Genomic DNA, 21,905 nt, shown 5'->3' on the forward strand with positions numbered 1-21,905 from the left:
TTTCTGACATAAAGGCTAGAGGAGGGCAACCTAGTTGTTCCTCTCTTGGAAAGTTTTGTAATGGAATGTCTGGATGTTGTTACAGACTCTGATTTGTATCCTCTTGCAAAATAAAAACTTACATTTAAGTGCAGAATGCAAAGTATTTCCTGCCTTACATTCTAAGAAGAATAGTTACTGGTCTTTTGTGGTTTATCTTTTATAGGAAGCTTTACGGCCTAGTTATTTTTGTTTGTTTGATAACACAGAAAGGTCAGCTTTTGGGGGTATAGTTTCTCCTTCCGAGGGAGAAGGAAGGGGGAGATAAAGCAGGTGCAGTATTAATTATTACTGACTAAAGAGAATGTTTTCCATTCTAATACATATCTCGACATTTTTGTTGTTAGGTTGTGGAAGACTATGCCGGAAGATGGCAGGTTCCTTTGCCTCAGCTTCAGGTGCTTCAGACGGCGCTCTGTTGTTTCACGTCTGCCTGCGTTTCATTCCCAGCTGAATGTGAGCACGTACAATATGTATTGAGTAGCCTAGCTTTGTAAGTACACCTCACTTTCTTCTTATTATTATTATTATTACTTCCTTTACAATATAGACTGTTGTACTTTCATAATAGCAGATAGGGTCTTGGAGTTCCTCAGAGCTTTAAGAGTAGTTTTATCCAGTGGTATAAATATCTGGAACCAAGAATTACTAACTGAGGGTACAAACCCTAGGATGTAGTTTAGGCGTTTTGTGTCCTTGTTACGTATTCAGGTCAGGTATTACACTGTTGTGTCATGAGAGTTTTCTGGCCAAAGCAGTAATCTAAAGAAGTAAGTCGTTACAGTACAGACATCTTCTTGGAAAAATCTTATTTTAGAGTATTTGAAGATCAACTTTTGACCGTACATAACAGTAAATAATTGATCTAAACTTTTTTGCTGTTCTACCTCTCATGATGTAATAAATATTTGTAAAGATTAATTGCGTGTAGTGTTTAAGAAATGAGGCAATTTTAAAATAGATTTTTATGTTTAAGTTTTCAAAATGCTTACAGAAATGACTTGTGATGCAGTTAAATGACCAAAAGTCATATTCGACTTAAAGAACTGCGGAATGTTAGGTCATAAATCTTGCTACAGTCTTGTTTTTTCTTCATGTAGAGGTTTTCCCACGTGAAGGCTGAAAATGTTAGGTTAATGGTCAGTAGATAAGTAAAAGTCCCTTTCTTTTTTTCTGTTGTTCAAAAAAACTACTTTTCGGGTTTCAAAACTTCAGTGTTGAATGGAAACAAAAAAATAAATCTTTGAGTTAGATAGCTGAGGTGCAAGGTACCTGATCTTTTCTCAGTAGATTGGGACAAAATCCTAAAAGCTGGCTTTATTGTGAATTTGATTTGTTCATCCAGCTGGTTAAACTGCTTTCTTGTTGAGGGATGCTTTCAAGTACAGCTCAGTATCTGAGTTCAGGATTTTGTGTGGAAATGTCTTGCTCCTGCCTCATCTAGTCATCAGAAGTGAATGCTCTCATAGTCTTCCTCTTAGTTTACTTGGTGAGGAGGACTAGGTTGCCTATCTCTTCCACTGTTCTTGAGCCATTAGTACTAATTACACAGAAGTCAAAGCTTTATTCTGTACATTTACAGAGTATATGATGTCTTTAAGTGTCGGTGAAACTGCACAAAAGAGATTTAGTGTTTTGTGTGTGTGTGAAGCTATTTGACATGGGACTATTTTATAGCATCCTAAGACTATGATTTTTAAAACTTGAGTGCTCAGGCATCAGAAAACAACTAGCAGTTGCATCAACACATGGTGACTTTTTTTGTGTATAGGTCTGATGAAATTCAAACCCCACTTTCATAGGCCTCTAAATATCAAAGCTTGGGAGGAAAAAAGGTAGAAATTCAAATATTTGTTGTATGTAGGGTGGTCACTTTCTGATACTCTAGAAGTGAATTGGTCACTGAGTTCCTGTCACTCTTGTCTATCTTGATTTTTGGAGCTGGGTTTGTTCACTGAGATTTTTTTTTTTCCAATCTAGAATGCCAGCTTGCTTGTTCATCTTCTATCTCTGCTTGACTGGCATAGTTTTATATGTGATATCATAAAAGGATCCTGGGGCTTAGTAGTTGCAGTTACCTGGGAAACCTTGCTCAAATATCTTTTGAAAGTTTGGTGCATATTAAGTCTCAGTTCCTGGAGAGCAAAAATCTGCCTAACTGTATTGTCATACTTGTGTAAGATTTCCATGGTAACCAGACAATAAACTACTAACAGTAAAAAAGACTGTTGCATTTCCTATACTTACAAGCCTTGCTGTTCATCACAAATGAAGTGGCATCTTTATGGGCATTAATATCAAAGAGTTTTAATGCTGGTGCCAGCTTAACCTTCTGATGCCAGTAAATATTGAAGCAGTGATGTGGCAAATCTAAAAGCACTGTTATTATAAATGGATAGATATAAATGTGAATGTGCAATGCTGCACACTGGTTTAAGTTAACAGAGGCCAAGCTGGAATTGACTGTAGTAATTTTAACTGAATGGAGTCTGGTGATGAGGAAATAGAAATATTTTGATTGCTTCCTTTATTAGTCTGACAAGAGTGTTGAGCAGATGTATTGATAAGGAAGAAAACTGTAGCTTACGCTTGTTAACTATTAATTTCTTGATTTTTTTTTTTTTCAAGATCCTGTTCTCTTTAAATCAGTAAAAGCAAATAAAAACCGAGGCATGTATCATATTTGCTATAGCTAGTTTTGTCATATCATTTAAGTTCCAGTTTGGCTGCTTTCCAGATCATGGCATGACTCATGTCTGACCTTTCGTGAGAGTCAAGTATGCTGCAAAATTTTGTTTATCAACATGAAATGAGATAATGTTTTTCAGAACAAAGTACTTATTTGGGTACTGGTTGGTTTTTTTCATTCCATATTTGAATTGAGATTCAAGGACCTAATCTGGAGAAAAATACTGTCATTGAACATAATGAATATGTGTCTTAAATTTTCTAGGTTTTGATTTTGGCATAACTTATCACTAGTTAGTAAAAAAATTACTGCTGCATAATCTAAAGGAAACCTATTTTTTCTACTTTTGCATTATTCCCATACAAAATTTCATTTTGTTTATGTGAACATTCAGATCTTTTAATGCACAGTATTTATGAAGATGTTACTGAGTAGAAAAGTTGCCTTAAGTTTGCACTTGAACTTCTTTTGAATTAGCTTTTTTTAAAAAGGAATATTTTGTAGGAATGCTTTGGGTATCAAACTTCAATATATTTGAAGTTAGATTTAGAGAGAACGTCAATGAATTAAATTGTTCTGCAAAAGACTTCCTTGTCCAGCTGTATGTAAAAGTCTGCCTTTTGTTTTAAGAGCTGTCATAACAGAAGATCAAATACTGTAGTCGGTAAAGAAATTGCCATCTGCAAGGTCTCAACTCAAAAAACCTGTAGTTTGGAAGAGTGTTGGTACCGCCTTCAGGGCTCATCTTCCACCTCATGCTCTGCCTCCTTATTCTAGAATAATATAAAATATTAAATTTTCTTCTCTTATGAGACCAAAGCCTTTGCTGTTCAGTCCTGTTTCTAAAATGCCCTAGATGCACAATTTTTCTTTCAGCACTGTCTTTCCCTCAGAGTTGCTCTGTTACTGCCTGTTGCTCATGACTTTGTCAACCAGCAATTGCAGGTTATGTTAGTGCAATATTTGGTAGTTACCTTTTCCAAACAGAACTTTCTCTGCCTTAAGATTCTGAGAAATAGCAGCTGCACTGGAGCAGTCTGCAGATCCAAGAGATCCAACTACCTAGTTTTTGATTGAATTAACTGAATTGTAACCATTACCTGTGGAAGTAGAGTATGCTTCTGCAAGTGAAGTCTTGAATTGAGCTCTGCAAAGCTTCTTTTTGTTTGTTTGTTTGTTTGCCAACCTCACTGATTCTGCTCTCAGACATGTTTTTCTCAGTCACTATAAGAGAAATAAATGAAATGCTAGACAATTATTTTAAAACGGTAGAAATCCTGGATGTCACAGGTCTGTGTGAATCTAGGCTGCTGCTGAAAGGATCAGTCCATCAGTCCTGCCTTCTCCCTTTCCTGCCACCTCTTGTGGGGTAACTGTGAGTTCGCGTTGCTGAACGTAGACCTGATTTGCTTACAAGCTTGTTGGTCATAAAATTGAAATTTTATCAATTAATTTGAATTGATACACAGATATATGTAGTTCTGTTTGCACAAAAGATGTCCCTTTGAAAATATGAAAAGGTTTTTGTTGGAAAAGGTGCCGTTGCCATTAATAGCATCTTTATATTTGTATCTTCATATGGCAAAGCAGTCTGAAATGGAATAAATGTGTTAGTATAAAGTGCTTATCATATCTGAAAGTATGAATTGTTGGGAATCTGCATTTATGTGAAGTTACTGTTTCGTGAATGGAACTCCCTATGCACGGTGCCTACTATAGTAATCTTACAGTTGTCTTCCTGAAAATTGCTTCATATCTGACCAATGCTTTGGCTTTGCGGGAGGTTCTCTTTTGTAATGGTGAATAGGGAGTTGTGGTGTGGAGGACATAGGAGTTCTTGGGGGACAAGATCAAGCAGTTGCTGACAGTGTAAGTGCTCTTAGGAGAAAGATGTGGCAGAGGGATTTTAAGTTGTGCTTAAGTATAATGTGTTTAATTACTGACTTGATCTTGTTAGCTTATTTATAGCTGTATTGTATTTGTGACTTGATGCCTGATGAAAAATGTATTGGGGGAGCGTCTAACTGCCAAAATTCAGCACAAAACGTCAGACTAACATAAACTTTTTGAAATACAAGTTGTGTTTAGAGAGTGTGGGTGTTAGCCAAAGTTTTTTAGAGCAACTCTGGCGTGTGCATGGGTCTAGAACTTATGAAAGTCCTAAATTTGTTCTTAGTGCTGTGAAAACTAATAGATTTGAGTAGTTTCAGTTTTTGAATTAACATTTTTGGTTTGGTTGACTTGTCACTACTTCTGTTTTTTAGGAGTTTTTTTGAATTGCTGCTGTTCTTTGGAAAGGATGAATTCTATGAAGATCCTTTGAAAGATATTTTAGGTTCAATCCAGGTAGTGTTTCCTACTTTTCATATAAACCTTTAATGTTATTTTAGTACGTGTAAAGACATTTTTTTGTGGATATATAGCCTGGAGGAAAAATGCCATTATAGTGAGAAAACGTAGCTGCTTTAGTTACATTTATGCCAAAAGGAAGAAAACAAAGCAGGAAGTGTATTTGAAGGGAAAGCCGTTTATTCTTAGATTTATCAGTATGGCTTTTTGAATCTGCTTCAACTAGGTAAACTGTACTTCTCTTTGTTTGTAATGCTAGTCTTGTAAAAGACATATTTTGTGTGTTTCCCGTAGAGAAGAGGGAAGCTTTGAGCTTTGCTTGTTTGTTTGTAATTAGAGCTTAATGTCATCCACTGTTGTGTACCAGTTCATGACATGAAACCTCAAGTTAACCTCTGCGGTTTTAACCAGTAAATTTGAAACTGAAGCTCTGTCTTAATGAACTCTTCAGGTCAACATCAATTCACATTGTTTAAAACCGTTGTGCTCTTGACTAGAGTAGGACCAGGTTTTGTATGGATGCATAAGATAAATGATCCTGGGCTTAAAAACTTAGGGGTTTTTTTTGTTGTTTTGTCAGATAGGTCTTTTTGACCTGTACTGATTTCGGGGATTGAGTTCACTGCATGGGAAGACAAGCAGTTGTGCTACCATGAGAGAAAACTCTGTTGTTGGGAAAGGAAAGATGAAAAACAGGGTTGTTTCTTCTGTCAGTACTGATCACAGAACTGCAGTTTGAAAAACAGCTATCCTTTTGTTATTTTTATGTTGATACCTGTTTGTTACTGCTGCTACAGATTAGTGTGACAGCACTATTTACCTTAATTATAAAACCAGCAGCAATTACATGCTTGATTAGAATTGATGGAAGAATGGGGTCAAAGAGTGACTTAGCCTCAGGAATTGGTAGGGTCTCTTGCATAAGAGCAGTGGGGCATCTTGGCAGTCGTGCAATCTGTGCTTTTTCAAAAACAGTCTATGAACAAGAAAGAATTTAGGGAAAAGTGTGATCTATAGTACTTTCTTCTCTGTGCTTTTGTATTGCAGTTCTCAATTGCCTTGACTTTTTAAAACAACAAATATATTAAAATGTAGCTTTACATAATTTTCTAGATAAAGAGTTCCCGAATCATTTATGTAGTCAAACTGTAGTAAAAAACATTGTCAGTTACTTAACCATTTTGAAACTAAAAGAATTTGCAGAAAAAAACATGTAAGTTACTTGTACATGCATAGAAGCTGTTCTTCAGGTACGGCTTTCTGTTTCAAAATTAGATACCTTGTTCTTGTGTTTTAAATTTTACTGTTGATTAACATTAGGGTTGGCATATTTACCAGCAAATAACAAGAGCGGGGATGGGGGGGTTTGACATATGTGAAAACCATGGGTAGCTAAACTATTCCCAGTTATTTTAAGTAAGTATCATTTCTGTTATGTAGAGATTTGGAGAAAAAATGGTTGCTTGAGGGCTGGTGACTCACATGGCTTAATTCAGTTTTTCCGTCACAGAATTCAGACACCGTCACTGGCTCTCAAATCCAGTGTCAGCATGTCTAAATTTGCGTGAACTGGCATGAGGCGAACACTTCTCCCACAGTGTATGCTAGTAATATCTCTAATTCAAGGAAAGGTATTGCTGTGTTGTTATGCAAATCACAGGCTCTTGCTGCTTGCCTGTGGAGGACCTAAGCATTTTGACTTCCACAGTTTTATGTTACTGTTTTTAGAGAATGTACATTGTTGCTTTAGGGTTTGTGTATGCTTGGTCAGTAAGACTTTTGTTGACTGACGAAATATTTAAACATTCATGGACTTTTTTGCTTCTTGTCTTTTGATGGCATAAATTTGATTCTAGACAACTTTTTCTTTATTCTATCTAACTGTTTTTCTTTTTATGTATAGGAATGTCAGAACCTTCTCAATAGATACAGAAATATGAATCTGGAGCTAGTGACTCGCATCATCCGAGATGGTGGTCCATGGGAGGATCCAGTATTACAAGCAATTCTTAAAGGAAAGCCTGTATCACAGGAATTAGGTATTTCATTTGCCATGTTAATTTTTTAGAGTACTGAAAAATGTATTAAATTATACTTTTTTTGATACTGGAGTCAGGTGTTGTCAACTGGTGTTAGACACAATTTTACTTTTTTTTGGTAGTAAAATGTACTGGTGCCTTTTTTATTTGAAAGAAAGCTAGATCTGTTTGCTAGTAGTTTAAGTCTAATTTTATAGTGTAGGGATCAGATTATTCAACTACAAGAGGCTACTAAGCGCTTACTTATAAAACAAATTCACTAAGACCAGGTGTTCAACCCCTGAAAGAGCATGTAGAGTAACTTGACTTCAGTTAGAAACACACACCAGGTTCTCCCCTGCTCACCTTACTTTAGTAGCCTATCTCATTGCACTCAGACTAATTTAATTTTCCTTTTAAATTCTAAATACTCAGACGTGTGGCTTTTCTTGGTTCTGTTTAGAATGAGGCCTGTGGCTACACCTGGTAGATGCTTTCTGTTTCCTAATTACTATGGGAGTAGGAGAAATATTTCTGTTCAGGCTGCAAAGTAAACCAGAATTTTAACAATGCATGGAAACACATTACCAGAATGTTAATGAAAGTTCGTTAGAGTCAAATATCTCATCTGCATAAAGTCTTTTCTGACACCTTAGGCTGCATATTTGCTAGCAGTATTCATAGAGAACCCTTTTGAAATTGTCTCTCTCTGACAGTGACAGAAAATACTAGTGCTTCTCTAGTAACTACAATGTAATGTATGATTTGAATTCATTACTGTGCTTATGACTGTGTTTATTCTGTGGAGAGAGGAAGAGGGCTCTAAAGTCAGAACAGCTCAGTAAGATGCCTCCTTTACCAGAGAAAGTATTTTAGCAGAAAATTAATATGATTGAGTAGTTTTTGTTGTTTTGTCTCTTTTGTGGAGCCAGCACTTGAGCAGGATAGTTTGCCCATTATTTTTGTTATATATCTGATAAACTTCTAGTCAGATGCCTACGGAAACAAAATTAAAGCAAAGATTATAATTGTTTTGTTCTGCATAGCATGACAAACTAGAAGTTTTGGTGATTACAATCTGAAGTTAGGTCTCAATCCTCATCTTTCCAGTATTCATTTAGTCCTTTACCTTAATGGTTCCCCTGATTATCATGAAACCTCTGTATGTTGGTTTAAGAGTTTGAGGATTTTTACCGAATTTTAACCTGGCAGAGTGAGAATAAGACTGCCTGTTGTCACTAGATGATCACTTTGTTTCCTTCTGTTGCAGGCCACATCTTCTTCCCCTCTTCTGAGGTATTCTTCCTCCTTTTATCTTCTGGTATCCCCCCACACCCCCCTCACATATCCCATCTGTGATAACAGATGTTTTACTTTAGATAATATCTTTTGGAGACTTTTTCTTTTTTGTCTCACTTCCTCTAAAATCTGAATCTTGTGAAGTCTTACACAAAGCAAACATTGTCTGCTGCTTTATAGGTTGGCACTGTTCAGTGTATATTTTGAATCTTGGCCATATAGCTCCCTCAGGGATCACTATTTAAATTAGGACATCTGCCTATTATTGCTGAATCACCAACTATCATTTGCAAAAGTCAGTTTGGTAAATATGCACTGTGTGGACTACATAACCATGTCTTGGTTTCATTAATTACTTGGAGGAACCTAGGCCAAGACAAATCTTGCTTTTTCTGTCTTTTACATGAATTGTAGTGTACTTTGAGGTGTTGCGCTCTATTATGAGATGGCTGGATAGGAAGATGGTCTTTGGGTTTAAATAAAAATAGCTGGGTTGAAACACAGGAGCAATAAACTTCTAGTAGGTTAAAGAGAGGAAGGCAGCTTACTGTGAACATCTAGAAGAGTGTCATAGGCAGAGGTACACTCAGATGTAAGCAGTTTCTAAGCCGATAGTTGGCATCTCTCGCTCTGAAACAAAGCACCACGTGTGCTGCCTGAACAAGAGCAGATGTTATTTTTGTTACTACGTGTTTCCCTAATGTATCGAAGAGGAGATTGAGGGGAGACTTTATTGCTCTCTACAACTACCTGAAAGGAGGTTGTAGCAAGGCGGGAGTTGGTCTGTCCCCCCTGGTGGAGAGTGATAGTATGAGGGGAAATGGCCTTAAGTTGTGCCAGGGAAGGTTCAGGTTGGATATTAGGAAGAATTTCTTTACTGAGAGGGTTGTCAGCCACTGGAACAGGCTGCCCAGGGAGCTGGTTGAGTCGCCATCCCTGGAGGTGTTTAAGAGACAGGTAGATGTTGTGCTGAGGGACGTGGTTTAGTGGTGTTGATAGGGCTAGGACAAAGGTTGGACTCAATGATCTTGAAGGTCTCTACCAACCAAAACTGTTTTATGATTCTATCACAGACCTGACTAAATTCTACTCTAGTTAGCAATTGTCTTTTGGTTGGGGGTGGGAAATGAGCTGTACATGCTACCTTGGGAGAAAGGGGCGTTCCACTACAAGGAGGGAGCATAATCCTGCCGGTGGTGCAGGTAGAACTTGCAGTCTGTTTAAAAACAGTGTTGGAGGGTGTAGGAGACTTCTGTCCCTGGGAGCTCACGCTGTCAAAAGTGGGATTCTCATTTCTGGCAGAGTGGCCAAAGAGTTCCTCACACAGAAAAGTGGGATTGATGTAACGAGTCAGCTGGTACTGTGGACTGCAGTCTCCCCTCTTTCAGGGAAAAGGATGTTACAGCCAGTTGTTTATGTGCAGCATTTTCTTAACATAGCACATAACAAAACTTAAGTATTTCTGGCCTAACTTTTCAATTCGATAATCTGTTGGTTAATGTTTGCATATGAAACTGATGATTTGGTTTATTATCAGAAGTATGTTAATTCAGAAAAAAGGAGAGGCCTTTCTTGCATTTAAGGATTGTTCTGTATGATTACTTTTTCTTGCATTTAATGATCACTGTTAGACACTGGCTTTTCTTTCAGTCTTCTTTATTAAGAGTGTACCCAGAAGTGCTGATGGAAAGTGGGAATGAGATCTTCCCTTATGGTACATCTATTAACAAACCTCATCTAAAACCTTATGTCACCTTGAATAATACTCCTTAAATGTTTGTTAGTATGCAATATCTTTAGCTTGTGTAAAAATGAAGATGTTAGACAAATCCTGTTTCTTAGCATAAGGAAGGTTTTTCAAAACAGGCATCCTTTTAAAAAGTTTAGGTGACGGTCTGTTATACAAATAACTTTTTATTTTGGGGAAAATAAATATCTTAGCAGTTCAAATTGTTGGTTTCAGTAACCACTTCTATTTTTTTAATTGTTTTGAGTGTCACTTTATGTTGCTTGTTACTTTATTAATATAGATTCCTTTTAAGGTATAAACTTGCCATGCTTCCTTCTAGCTTTCATTGACTTTAAACTGACAACCTCTTTTATTAAAAAAAAAAATTAAGTACTGTACAATACTACAGGGCATGCACTAGAAATTGTGAGCTTTTTAACTCTTAAGGTAGCTCTTGAGAATATAGAGGAAGAGCAGGCCATATTGTCCAATACATTACATAAATGTTTAACACACTATTAACAACTCAGAGTGGGAATTTACTTGACAATTTATAAGGTATTTTACTTGACAAGATATAATCAATTCTCAAAATTAAAGCAGCGTTATTGCATTTTGTACTCTTGAGTGGTATTTTAACTTCTAATCCTAAGAGATACTAGAATCTATGTGATCTTTTATAATAGAGATCTAAAGCGTGTTCTATGTATTTCATAATTTCCCAAACACTTAAATGTTAAATATTTTTAATGTCTCAGTTTAAACAATTTCATACAAATGTTAGCTTTAAGATTAGCTTTTAGATTGGAAGCAGATTTCCAGCAATCAGGGCCTAGAATTTAAAGATATTTAGGGATTCAGAATTGTGCCCAGTAGCACTTCTAGAGCAAGAAAATTTTTAACACTTCTCCAAGTAAAGTGAAGGTGTTCAAAGCTACTTAAAGCAACAGCTTGTGAATTGCAGTTAACTTTTTCACCACTCCAAACTCTTGTATTTTAATGAGTAATGAGTAATGGGTAATGAGTATCCTGAGTTGTTTTAAATATTTATAATCGTTATGTTGGAAAGTAATGTCAGTCTTATACTTCTGACAGTTATCTACATTCCAGTGCTGAGAAAGGAGGGAATTTTCTTTCTCGAAAATGTTCGTATCTGCTTCTATATAATGTCTATTTTACTAATACTTTGCAGCAGCTTGTGTTGATCTGTTAGAAACAGAATACTGAATTAGATTACCGGTGTAAAAAATTTCTGTTTCCAAGCAGGCCAGATTCTTAATGGTACTTAATGTCATGTATGATAGCTTCTTTAGCAGAGCCTTTTTTAATATATATTTTTCAACGTTGCGCTATTAAAAACAACATTACATTTAAATATATTTGTTGTTTGGACTTCATATTCTAACTGCCTTTAAATCTTTCTTTTCTGTACAGTTAACAAATATTTAAGCTCTGAAAATCCACTGTTCTTTGAACTCCGTGCCAGATACCTTATTGCCTGTGAACGCATCCCTGAGGCAATGGCTCTTATCAAATCTTGCATAAATCATCCAGATATCAGTAAAGATCTGTATTTCCATCAAGCTCTTTTCACCTGTCTTTATATGTCACCATTAGAAGATCAGCTATTCCAGGAGGTATTGTTTGCAGTATACCTATTTTTTTTAATGAAGTGGTACATTATACTTACTGTATACAAGTTGTCAAGAGGAGCATATGGAACTCTGGTTTTGTAGAACCAAATGTCATAAAATCAAGCAACTACACCAGTGTTGCTTAACTTAGTGCTGGCTTAAGCTTTGAAAAGTTAAATGTTAAGTGCCTATGAATCTTGTTGACCTAAATGCAATTTTTTTTGGTCAAGTTTATTTGTAGATGTATTCCCTAAATAACTTGAGTCATCAATATTTTGTAATTTCAGCGTGTTGACGGTTTTACTATTGACTATTATTTTAGCTAGAAGCACTTGAACCTAATTGATGTCAGTGTCCAGTGTTTTGTACGTTATATAGTTCTGTTAGCCTTAAAGTTTCCTTAATGATGCCCAAGTATGTAAAATGATACTCCACCTTAATGTGGCCCAACTTTTACCACTGACAGCATTTACTAGGTAAAAATGCTTTTCTTAACCTTGTTTTAAGAGCAAGCTACTGTTGTGCAAAACGTGCTTTTCTGTAGTAGTTTAATTTCTCGACAATTCTGATTGTCGTTACTCTAAGAAATGTGAAATGGCTCTAAATATCTCCAGCATCTCTATTTAGAGGCCCACACAAAAGCTGTTCCAAAGAAATCCTATGTTAATAGCAATACCTGAAGTCTCATGGGCGTCCCTGCCCATGACAGGGAGGTTGGACTAGATGATCTCTAAGGTCCCGTCCAGCCTAGGCCATTCTATGATTCTATGATTCTGTAGCTTTAATATAGCAAGGACTTAGGTTTTTATTTTGTGTTAGCGAATTTATCTAAATTGATTTTATTTTAATTGTATAGCACTTGTTGAGGACTGATTGCAAGAGTGGAATTGAGATCATCTGCAACACTGAAAAAGAAGGGAAGACTACCTTAGCCTTACAGCTATGTGAATCGTTCCTAGTCCCACAGCTTCAAAATGGGGACATGTATTGTATATGGTAAATACTTTATTTCTGGTGAAGCAGCTTAGCAGATTATTGCCAAAATGTAACTCGTCTAACTGGGAGTTGTAGCTCAAGTTTAAAATACCAGATAAAACCATTCTCACGTGTTATGCCTGTTACCTTTTTACGTGCAGCCATGTACAGTGGTTGCCTGTGGAGTAGATGACGCTTATTAAGTATTTCAAAGTAACAGAAGTGTGAGCCTTTACATGCTTTAGTCTATAAATACCTATAAATATGGCATTTATTAATAACAACATGTAACAATATGCAATCTGTAGACTCTGACAATGCAGATATTTTGCTGTTCTGCTAGTTAAACGACGCTATTTATAATAACCAATCTGTAGTATATCACCATTGTGTCTAGAAAGAGATATAGTTCTGAAAGTGTGCTATGAATTATGCACTTTTACTTCACAAACAGAGCCTCTAGGTGGTCCTCTAGGAAACATTTTAGTAAGAATGTCCTTATACGCACTGAATCAGCTGATAGATGAGTGTTTTTATGGCTAAGAAGCATTTTCGAAAGAGTTCTCAAAACAAATTTCATAATTCTCAGGACTGAAAGATGGCTAATCCTTCTGTTTAGCCTGTATAATTTCTGTACCTAAAGTAACCTCTGCATTCCTTGATAAAGTATGCTTAATTTGTTTGGTCATTATGTAATGGAAGCAAAAAGACTTAGCATGGATTTGATTAACTTTTTTAACCGAGATTAAATTATTCATCTGCATAACTGATTTTAATATGGAGTTTAGAATCTCTATAGTATTTCCTTGTTCCCAGATTATTTTTTTTTCTTGAAATAATGAAGGTCAGGCACAATAATGCTTGCTTTGTTGATAAAATTTTTACTTACCTATTCAATGAGTAATGGATTGCGTTGAGTAAAAACCTTCTGAATTACGATTATTACATACATTTATAATACAAAGTATTGGCAATATCTAATGGAATTTTTTCATTCAGCAAGTCCAGAAGAAGGTGGACATGACTGTCCTTGTAGGGCAGATAGAGGTCAACCAAAAAGACGCACAATTTGCGTGAGCCCAGTGACCAACATTAGAGTGCCCAAATGCTGCATCTCCTGACTTCTGAATTACCAGGAAATTTACAGATGTGACTTTCACTTAGTAGTTATGTAGTTAGTGCTTTCTGGTTTGGGGATTCAGTCTTTTAAGAAATGCATTTTAAATATTGGAATTAAACCTACTTTTTATATCTTCTGCTGTAGTAGCATGTTAATCTTGCTCTTACTGAGTTGATTGTTAAGTCTTGCATCATCCAATTTGAAAATTGATACTCAAAACAAGATGTCTGTCCTTATGTTCTGACAAAGTGAATGTCAAAAATGAAATTCCAGGAGAATCTTAAGTACAATTTGATATCCATCTGTTTATCGAGGAACCCAAGATCTTAGAAAGAGCTCAGAGCAGTTACATCTGTGTAGCTAAATAGTTGTTCTGTTCTTTACAGATGCTGAGCCTTAAAATTTGTGTACCCGGTAAGAATATGGTGCTTAATAGATAATGTAAACTGGAACAAAGATCGTGTAGGCATGACTATACTGTAATTCGAGTTTTTTAAGAGGTAGGAGCCCCGTTAAATTGATTTCTTTGTCTTCAGTACAGCATAAATCATCTTGCCTTGTCTGGAGTTCAGGACTTTGCAGATCTAGCAGGGTTCTAGCAGCAAACATTACCAGCAGAGATAAGATGCCAAATAGATTAGAAAGCTGTAAATAGCAGGTATTTGCTGTAGCTTCATGTGAAGCAGCTTATATGAAATCGTCATGCTGGAACCATTAGCTCCCATATCTCAGAGGAAGATGAACTTTAAGCAGCTCTGTCACAAAGCTCTTACTGTTTTCATTGACATTAAGAATAAATTCTAGATTCAGATGATCTGAGTTACTTTTCTGAAGTGAAATCCCACCTACAAATTAATCACAGAGCAAGCTGTGCTTGGTCTAACTAGAAAAGTTTGTGTACAAGGTATTGGTAAGAAAGCAATGTATAATGGTGTCATTATTGACCTCTGGCATCAAAAAGTGATGTCTCTTCAGGAAGGCAGACAAGGTTTTGATGGAATAGGCTGAGCAGAGTAGTTTGCCTTCTCTATCAGGCAATTTTTAAATGCCATCTTAGCTGTTTTCAAGTGGTTCCTATATAGTAAATTCAGAAAGTCAGGGAATTTTTCCTGCACATTCAGTCGGTCTTTGGCCTTCAGGTATTTTTTGTGAATTGGGTAACATTTTGGTAAAGCTTGTTATCTATAGCGAAAGAATGATAGGCTTTCTACTTATCAACAGTAGCAAAAGCTTTAGATCTAGCTAAGGAAGGGCAGACTTAACTGTTCTGTGATATCGCTGATGGAGGCATGCAGTTGTTTTTATATTTTATGTGGAATTAACAGGCTAGAATACCTGGTTGCCTCTGGTAAAGAGGTGCTGAGTTCTGTGACCTTTCAGTACCAGCTGAGATGAACAATTTAAATTGCCCCAACATATGTCCATAATTGTTTTAAATGCAGGCCTCAGTGTGAACTAAGGTCTACTATCCAAGAAGTAAATGTTATTAACTACTATGCTATAATAATGGAGCAAATAGAACAGTATTCCTGCCTACATTATCTCAAGTTTATCATTTGTGTTGTGGTCAGCAACACAGAAATATCTCAAGTGCTCCTGATTTCATCATTAAAGTTGTTATCCAGAGGATTTAAGTGGTTGAAGTAGAATCCAACCAGCTCTTCAAGAATGCTTTAATCCTTTATGATTATCAAAGTCAGATATGTGCTTGAGAAGAAGCCTCCATGTATACATGGAGGAAGAAGACTAAGATACTGTTCTGTATCATGGTCTAGTCAAATGGTGGTTCAGTTGTTTTAGTAGCTTGCTCTTCACCAGTGGAGCTGCTCCTTCTGCTTTCAGTTTTCTCCATTCCTTTTCCAGCTCTCTCCTTGTGCCAGTTGCCACAGTTGTCTGAACACATGGTGAGCCACTTCACCCACTAATCTCTTGGAAGAGTAATTTGAGTTTTCACAGATTCTCTAGGATTAGTGTTGAAATGGCTTGCTCCGAAATAGTGAGAGACAAAGCAGAGAATAAGGTGTATTATTTAACTGCTGTAAGATTTAACATCAAAAATGTTCAGTTCTTTCTTTCATACCTCAGGTTGAGACTTTTACTGAATTTTTAGAAATGGCTTGGTGCATGAAGACAGTAGTTAGTTTTAAACTTGTGTGTGAAGTTTGCAAAGACTTTCAAGAATTTAGGTTTCCATCCTGGTGAAAGCAGAGGTGAACAGCTTATATCTTTAGAAAACAGGTAGGACTAATTTTTTGTGGGTAGAGCTGCTTGTAGAACTCCTTTTTCACAGTTTCCCTCATGCAAGTTTGATCTTTCAGTTTTCTTGGTTTCTGAATGAAGGAAAAAAATCAAGCTCTCATCTAACTCTTAAAATGTCAAGCATAGTAGAGCTGTTCTAAATTTAAAAGTGAAGTTGGTGTTTTGTCAGAGACAGGTCTGTCACTTCCCTTCTTGCAAGCACTGACCTCACTAGAGAAGCTTAATCTCAAAAAGTTTGGTCTGATTTGTATCTGGCACAGACTAGAGACTCCAGAAGATTAGCCAAATATTTTGACAATAACTGGGTTTGGGCTTTCTGAGGGAGGAGGCTGGAGGAATAAACAAATGTCTTCCTTCAGAAAATGAAACTTTCTTGGTCCCATGTTTTTACTGTAATGTTATAGTGCGATTTCTGCCTAGTCTTCTACTCCTGTGCAAAATCTTTGTGCTGGCAAATTTTCTTATAACTAAAAATTAAGTCCAGGTGCCTTTCTGAGTCTCTGAATTGAAGTGCATAGAACTCCTAGGCTGTACATTTCAATTAGTTATGTTTTATAGAATTGACACACTACCTGTGTAGGAGCTGTGCTCAGAGTCTAGCAGCCTATTCTTAGGCTTCCTTGCGTCAGTTAAAAATGCCATTTGACTGAAGATCATGGAGACGTATGAATAGCTGGAGAACCCGATACTTTCATGTAACTGCTATTGGCTAGAGAGATTAGCGATGACAGGGATAAAAACATAAAATTTCATTGTAATATGCAACACTGGGGAACATCAGTGTTTACATGGACCATACCAGAAGCTAGCTTTCTGCAATGCTCCCATCTTCCATCTTCAGACACTTCGTTTCCTGAAGGACTCCTCATCCTAGCGCTAAAAGTAACTTAATCCCGGGAGCGCACAGAGCTTGCTCTTCAGCCTGACGTTTACTGCCAGTGATGTTAAGGACTAGATGCTATAGCATCTGATTTTATTATGCAGTTCTGTGATACTAAGCTGAATACATTAATATTTTGTTGAATATTTAATTGGCTCAGGGATAGGAGATACCCTGAATGCTTTAACAAAGTAATTAGGTTGCATTTTCCATTGTGCACTTTGTGTACGGTTGCGGTCTTAGTTAGACTGGTATTACGCCATCAGATGTGATTTTAGTTGCAGAACATGAAAATAGTTCTTAGCAATGCGTCATGCTTAGTGAGAAGAGTTCTAAAACTCAACCTAATCAAAATATTTTGTTCTGTATTTATAGGGACCTGATCTTCATTTGGAGTAAACTGCAGCTTAAATCTAACCCATCAAAACAAATATTTGTTGACCAGTGCTACCAGCTTTTAAGGATTGCTACAAATGTCAGAGTAATTTTCCCTTTCATGAAAGTAATTAAGGATGAAGTAAGTTTTGTTTGTTTTATGCTGCCTCGCATTCTTTTTGTAATTAGAGAGAAGTTATGTTTATATTGTGTAATGGCCACTTTTTCTGGAAAGTTAAGAGGGGTTAGGGAAGGACACAATATTAACTTTAAAATTTTGTCAAATTCCAGCATGTGCTTCGATATTTTGATCGCGCTTGGTTTGTTGTGTATTTTTAAGATTTTTTTTTTGTTTTTTTTACTAAATTCTGAGTTTGTCTTCTGTCTCCAGTAAGTTTGAGGAATGTCATCTGCTATAAATATATGGAGAAATGAATGGTAAATACATGGAGTGAATGTGAAAGATGCATTGGGTTGGGAATTTTTGGTTGGTTGGTTTTTCTTTTTTTAGCCTAGCTCCTTAAGAAAATAGACCTTGTGTAATACCATTGTGTCTGCCTTTTGCCCTTGTTCTGAATCATCAGTTCTAAGCAAATCTGAAGTGGTTAATGTAACACAAAGGAAAAGCTAGACTAAGACAGGAGAAGACATAACGTTGCTTCAGAAAGCTGTGCTGTGTTTCATGCTTCAGATGTTAGTCTTAACCTGTCACATACAAACATCTGCAAAAGATGTAACGTGCTGTACTTTGCACACAGGAGTGCAAGTTCCTTCCAAACAAATGTGTTTTATCAACTTGACTGAACAGAGCTTCTTCATATTCTGTGCCCTAAATGAATTATAAATTATTTTGTCATAATTATTTTTGTCATAAATTATTTTGTATTTAGAACTACACAGTTCTAAATGCAATGACCTGCTGCTGTTCAAGATTATTATTTTTTAAAAAATTTAGAATTTAGTCTAAAATAATTATAGTCACATAAATAACTTTTATTTGTATTTACATCTGAAAGATCATGTTTTTTTAATAAATTACTACATACGGAGCATTGTATGTATTTGTTAACACACGCTTTGAAATAGGTAGGTATTAATTATTTGTAAACTTCCTGAAACTCTTTTACTTTAATCTGCTACCTGTTGGGCAGTATGTTTCTGATCATCCTGCCCTAAACATGTAATTCAGAGGGGTCTCCAGAGCTCCTCACTGGAAGGAGAATTTGTCAATTCTGAAAAGTTATGTATTTTAAAATGCCTGGACACGTGTTGTTAAGGTTTCCCTGGTGGTCAGTGTTCAAAATTGAGGACAATATTTTATAGCTTGTATTTTTATGCAATGCAAGTTAAATAAGTTAGAACAGGGAGAAAATACAGATTAACTGTCCATTTATAGTGTGAAATGGGCTACTTAAAGAAGAGGCAGACAGAAAATACTGCAATATATCAGAAATTATTTGCTACAGTCTTTTTATAACCTTGAATAATTGTTTTTAACTGTAGAACCGCATGTGGCAAACATATCTGAAGCTTTGTGGAGAGTAGCTGTCTAGCTTTCAAACCAAATGTTGTTTATGAGCATTTTTGTATCCGTTTTATTGTCTTGCTTGAGCATTATTTGAAAATGTACATGCCTTTAGGTGAAGTTTACTAGCGGGATGCTTTCTGAACCCCTAACTGTTTTGCACATAGATGAGTATATATACATGGTGTGTTGGTGTTTGGACGTTGTGCATACTAGTTGCTTGTTTGTGTTGTTTTTTCCTGTGGGTCTGATATTATTTTATTTTCAAGCTGTACACTTATGTAAGGCCTTAAGGAAAATATCCTTGTGCGTACTCTGTAACGATTTACATTGTAATTTCCTTTCTGCAGGTTGGTGAAGATGGTCTTCAGATATGTGTTGAGATATGTGGATGTGCCCTACAGTTGGACCTCCGTGAAGATCCCAACATGAAAAGTCTTATTTATAAAACAATTGCTCATTTTCTGCCAAACGACTTAGAGATCCTCAGAATTTGTGCTCTTTCAGTCTTTTTTCTTGAGCGCACCTTGGAATCTTACTACACTGTTGAACATTTATATAAATGTGCAGATGAAGAATACAATGAGTGCACTAGTTCTGTTCAAAACCGCGTACGTTTTGAATTGCTTCCAATTTTGAAAAAAGGTTTGTTTTTTGACCCTGAGTTCTGGAATTTCTTGATGATCAAGCAGAATTGTTTAGCATTGTTGGGCGATAAAGCCTTTGTTGGTTTAAGTGAAAGTACACTGGAAAACTCTACTGCAAATACAGAGAAGATAACAGAGTACAGGGCTCTGAATGAAGAACGTGTCTGTTCAATGGATGTAAGCAACGGGGAGCTTGACTCCGAAGACCTCTCTGAAGCCCAGTCCAAAGGTAATGCTAAAAAGAACCATGAAGCATCTAAAATGACAGATCAAACTGAACCAAGGCACCGCTGTGTGATATGCAACAAGGAATTTCTGGGTGATCATATTGTGAAACACGCGCAAGCTCACCAGAAGAAGGGCAGTTTTTCCTGCGTACTTTGCACCAGAAAGTTCAGGCAAAAAGGACTTATGCTGAAGCACTTAAAGAATCATGTCAGGAAGATAGAAAGGCAACATCTTGCTGCAGTTCTTGAGGCTGGTCAGCAGACTCCTGCTCTTAATGAATCAGAACATTCTGATGTTTCTCCGTCCCTTGAAAATGGGAATTCTGATGGTTCCAAAGATAACGAACCAGAGACTGCAGTGGCTCCAAGTGCTGACCAAGTGGTCCAAGTGGAGGAGGAGAATGCAGAACAGGCATTTGGTGTGGTGGAAAACCATTTAAGTGACCAGGATGATGCTACTGAGAATAGTAGTGACAGCTGTTTTAATAATGTTCCTGATGCTTTAAGTACAGAAAGCTTGCCTGAAGATGACGAGAGCTCCAGGAAAGATTCACCTATTCTGCACAAAGTGAATGGAGCTTTTTGCCCTCAGAAAGACATTGATGCTATGGATGAAGAAGGAAGCTTTAAGTGCCCTGCTAATGGTTGCGCTAGAGTGTTTAAAAAAATAAGATTCCTTAATAAACATGCAAGAAAAGCTCATCCAGCTGATTTGAAGGTGCAGCAGCATATAATGAAATGGAATAAGGGAAGATGTCGGTTCTGCCAGAGAAAATTTGCCGACTCCCAACACTTTATAGACCACCTGAAGAGACATGTTTATCCAAATGTTTACTTTTGTTTACACTTTAATTGTAATCAGAGATTTAAGCTGTCAGCTGAGCTTGCAGAACATACAAAAAGTCATAGTGTTTTTAAAGCTCAGTGCAATTTTGCGGAGTGCAGTGAGCTATTTGAGGAACTCCCTTTGCTGTATGAGCATGAGGCTCAGCATTATTTAAATAAAACATCAGAATGTTCAGAAGATGCAAGTGAAAAAGATTCTTCAGATGATCCTTCAGAACTTTGTAGTTACCAAGATGATGATGAATCTATTAATGAAAAAGAAACTGTAGATTTACCAATTCCAACTTGGAAGTCAAGGAAGGATTCTACAGAACCAAAGACATATATTCAAAGTGTTGAGAAGAAAGCAAATAATATAATTCACAACGGAAATCAAAGTTCATCTGAGGGTAGCGCTACAGTTTTAAATTTGATAGACCAAAAGACACCTGTGTTACAGCTGAATTCTGAAAACTGTAATGTTGTTAGTGACCAACTAGTCAATGGGCACAGCGACCTAGATCAGACGTCCTCTAAGTCATCAGAAATACCTTTGAACAGAGTGGCAGATGAAACAAGGACAGAAAATGGGTCGGTGTTACCAGTTTTACAGAATTGTCACGATTCACCACAAAATAATGCTGCTGCCTCGCAATTACCTTCTAAACCAAATCAGACAACAGAGAATACTTCATATGGTGTCATCTTAACAAAACCATATTTTAGACCATTGCCTCCAAGCTATCTTGATGAACGATACATTAGCATGCCAAAACGTAGAAAAATTTTGACTGATGAAGTAGATGCTCATTCTGAACAAGATACACTTTGTAGCAAAACAACAGAAAGATTTAGATGTGGCAACTGCTTGACCATCTACTGTAATTCAGAAGCACTTGAGGCTCACCTTGCACAAAAGAAGTGTCAGACGCTCTTTGGATTCGATTCAGATGATGAAAGTAAGTCCTACGGTCTTCCTGGGTTGGTTGGTTTGGCAGTAGACGCTAACCTGAAAATGGTCTTTGAAAATGGGCAACCTGATGAATAAAGCAGAATTCAGTCCTGTCTTTCCTTGCATGTTTGGAACGAAACACGTTGAAAAGCATAAGCAGTGTTCTAGATTAAAGAATGATTTACATTGGTTAGTCAATTTTCATCCCATGCATTCTTTTTTACAGGTGCCTGATTCAGTGTTGTGAGAAAACGTATCGAATGAGGAGTGGTGTAAGAAAACACTACATGAAGAAGCATCAGTTTGTGTCCCAGTTGGCCTTAATCATTAAGCAGTCTCAAATTACTAAAGAAAATCATGACC

General features: G+C 36.6%; 1 protein-coding gene across 1 annotated transcript; it reads left to right on the forward strand.

Moving 5' to 3' along the window:
* Positions 1 to 386: 386 nt before the first annotated feature.
* ZNF654 (zinc finger protein 654) lies at positions 387 to 21,638 on the forward strand (the record flags this gene model as incomplete). Its single annotated transcript, XM_009871342.1, has 7 exons — positions 387 to 532; positions 4,993 to 5,074; positions 6,981 to 7,116; positions 11,558 to 11,760; positions 12,614 to 12,753; positions 17,367 to 17,508; positions 19,242 to 21,638. Coding segments are annotated over 7 exons (3,246 nt in total), but the record flags the coding sequence as incomplete, so codon positions are not given.
* Between the last annotated feature and the right edge of the window lie 267 nt (positions 21,639 to 21,905).

The sequence above is a fragment of the Apaloderma vittatum genome, unplaced genomic scaffold (genome assembly GCF_000703405.1).
Source record: "Apaloderma vittatum isolate BGI_N311 unplaced genomic scaffold, ASM70340v1 scaffold14126, whole genome shotgun sequence".
In the NCBI taxonomy this organism is placed as follows: Eukaryota; Metazoa; Chordata; class Aves; order Trogoniformes; family Trogonidae; genus Apaloderma; species Apaloderma vittatum.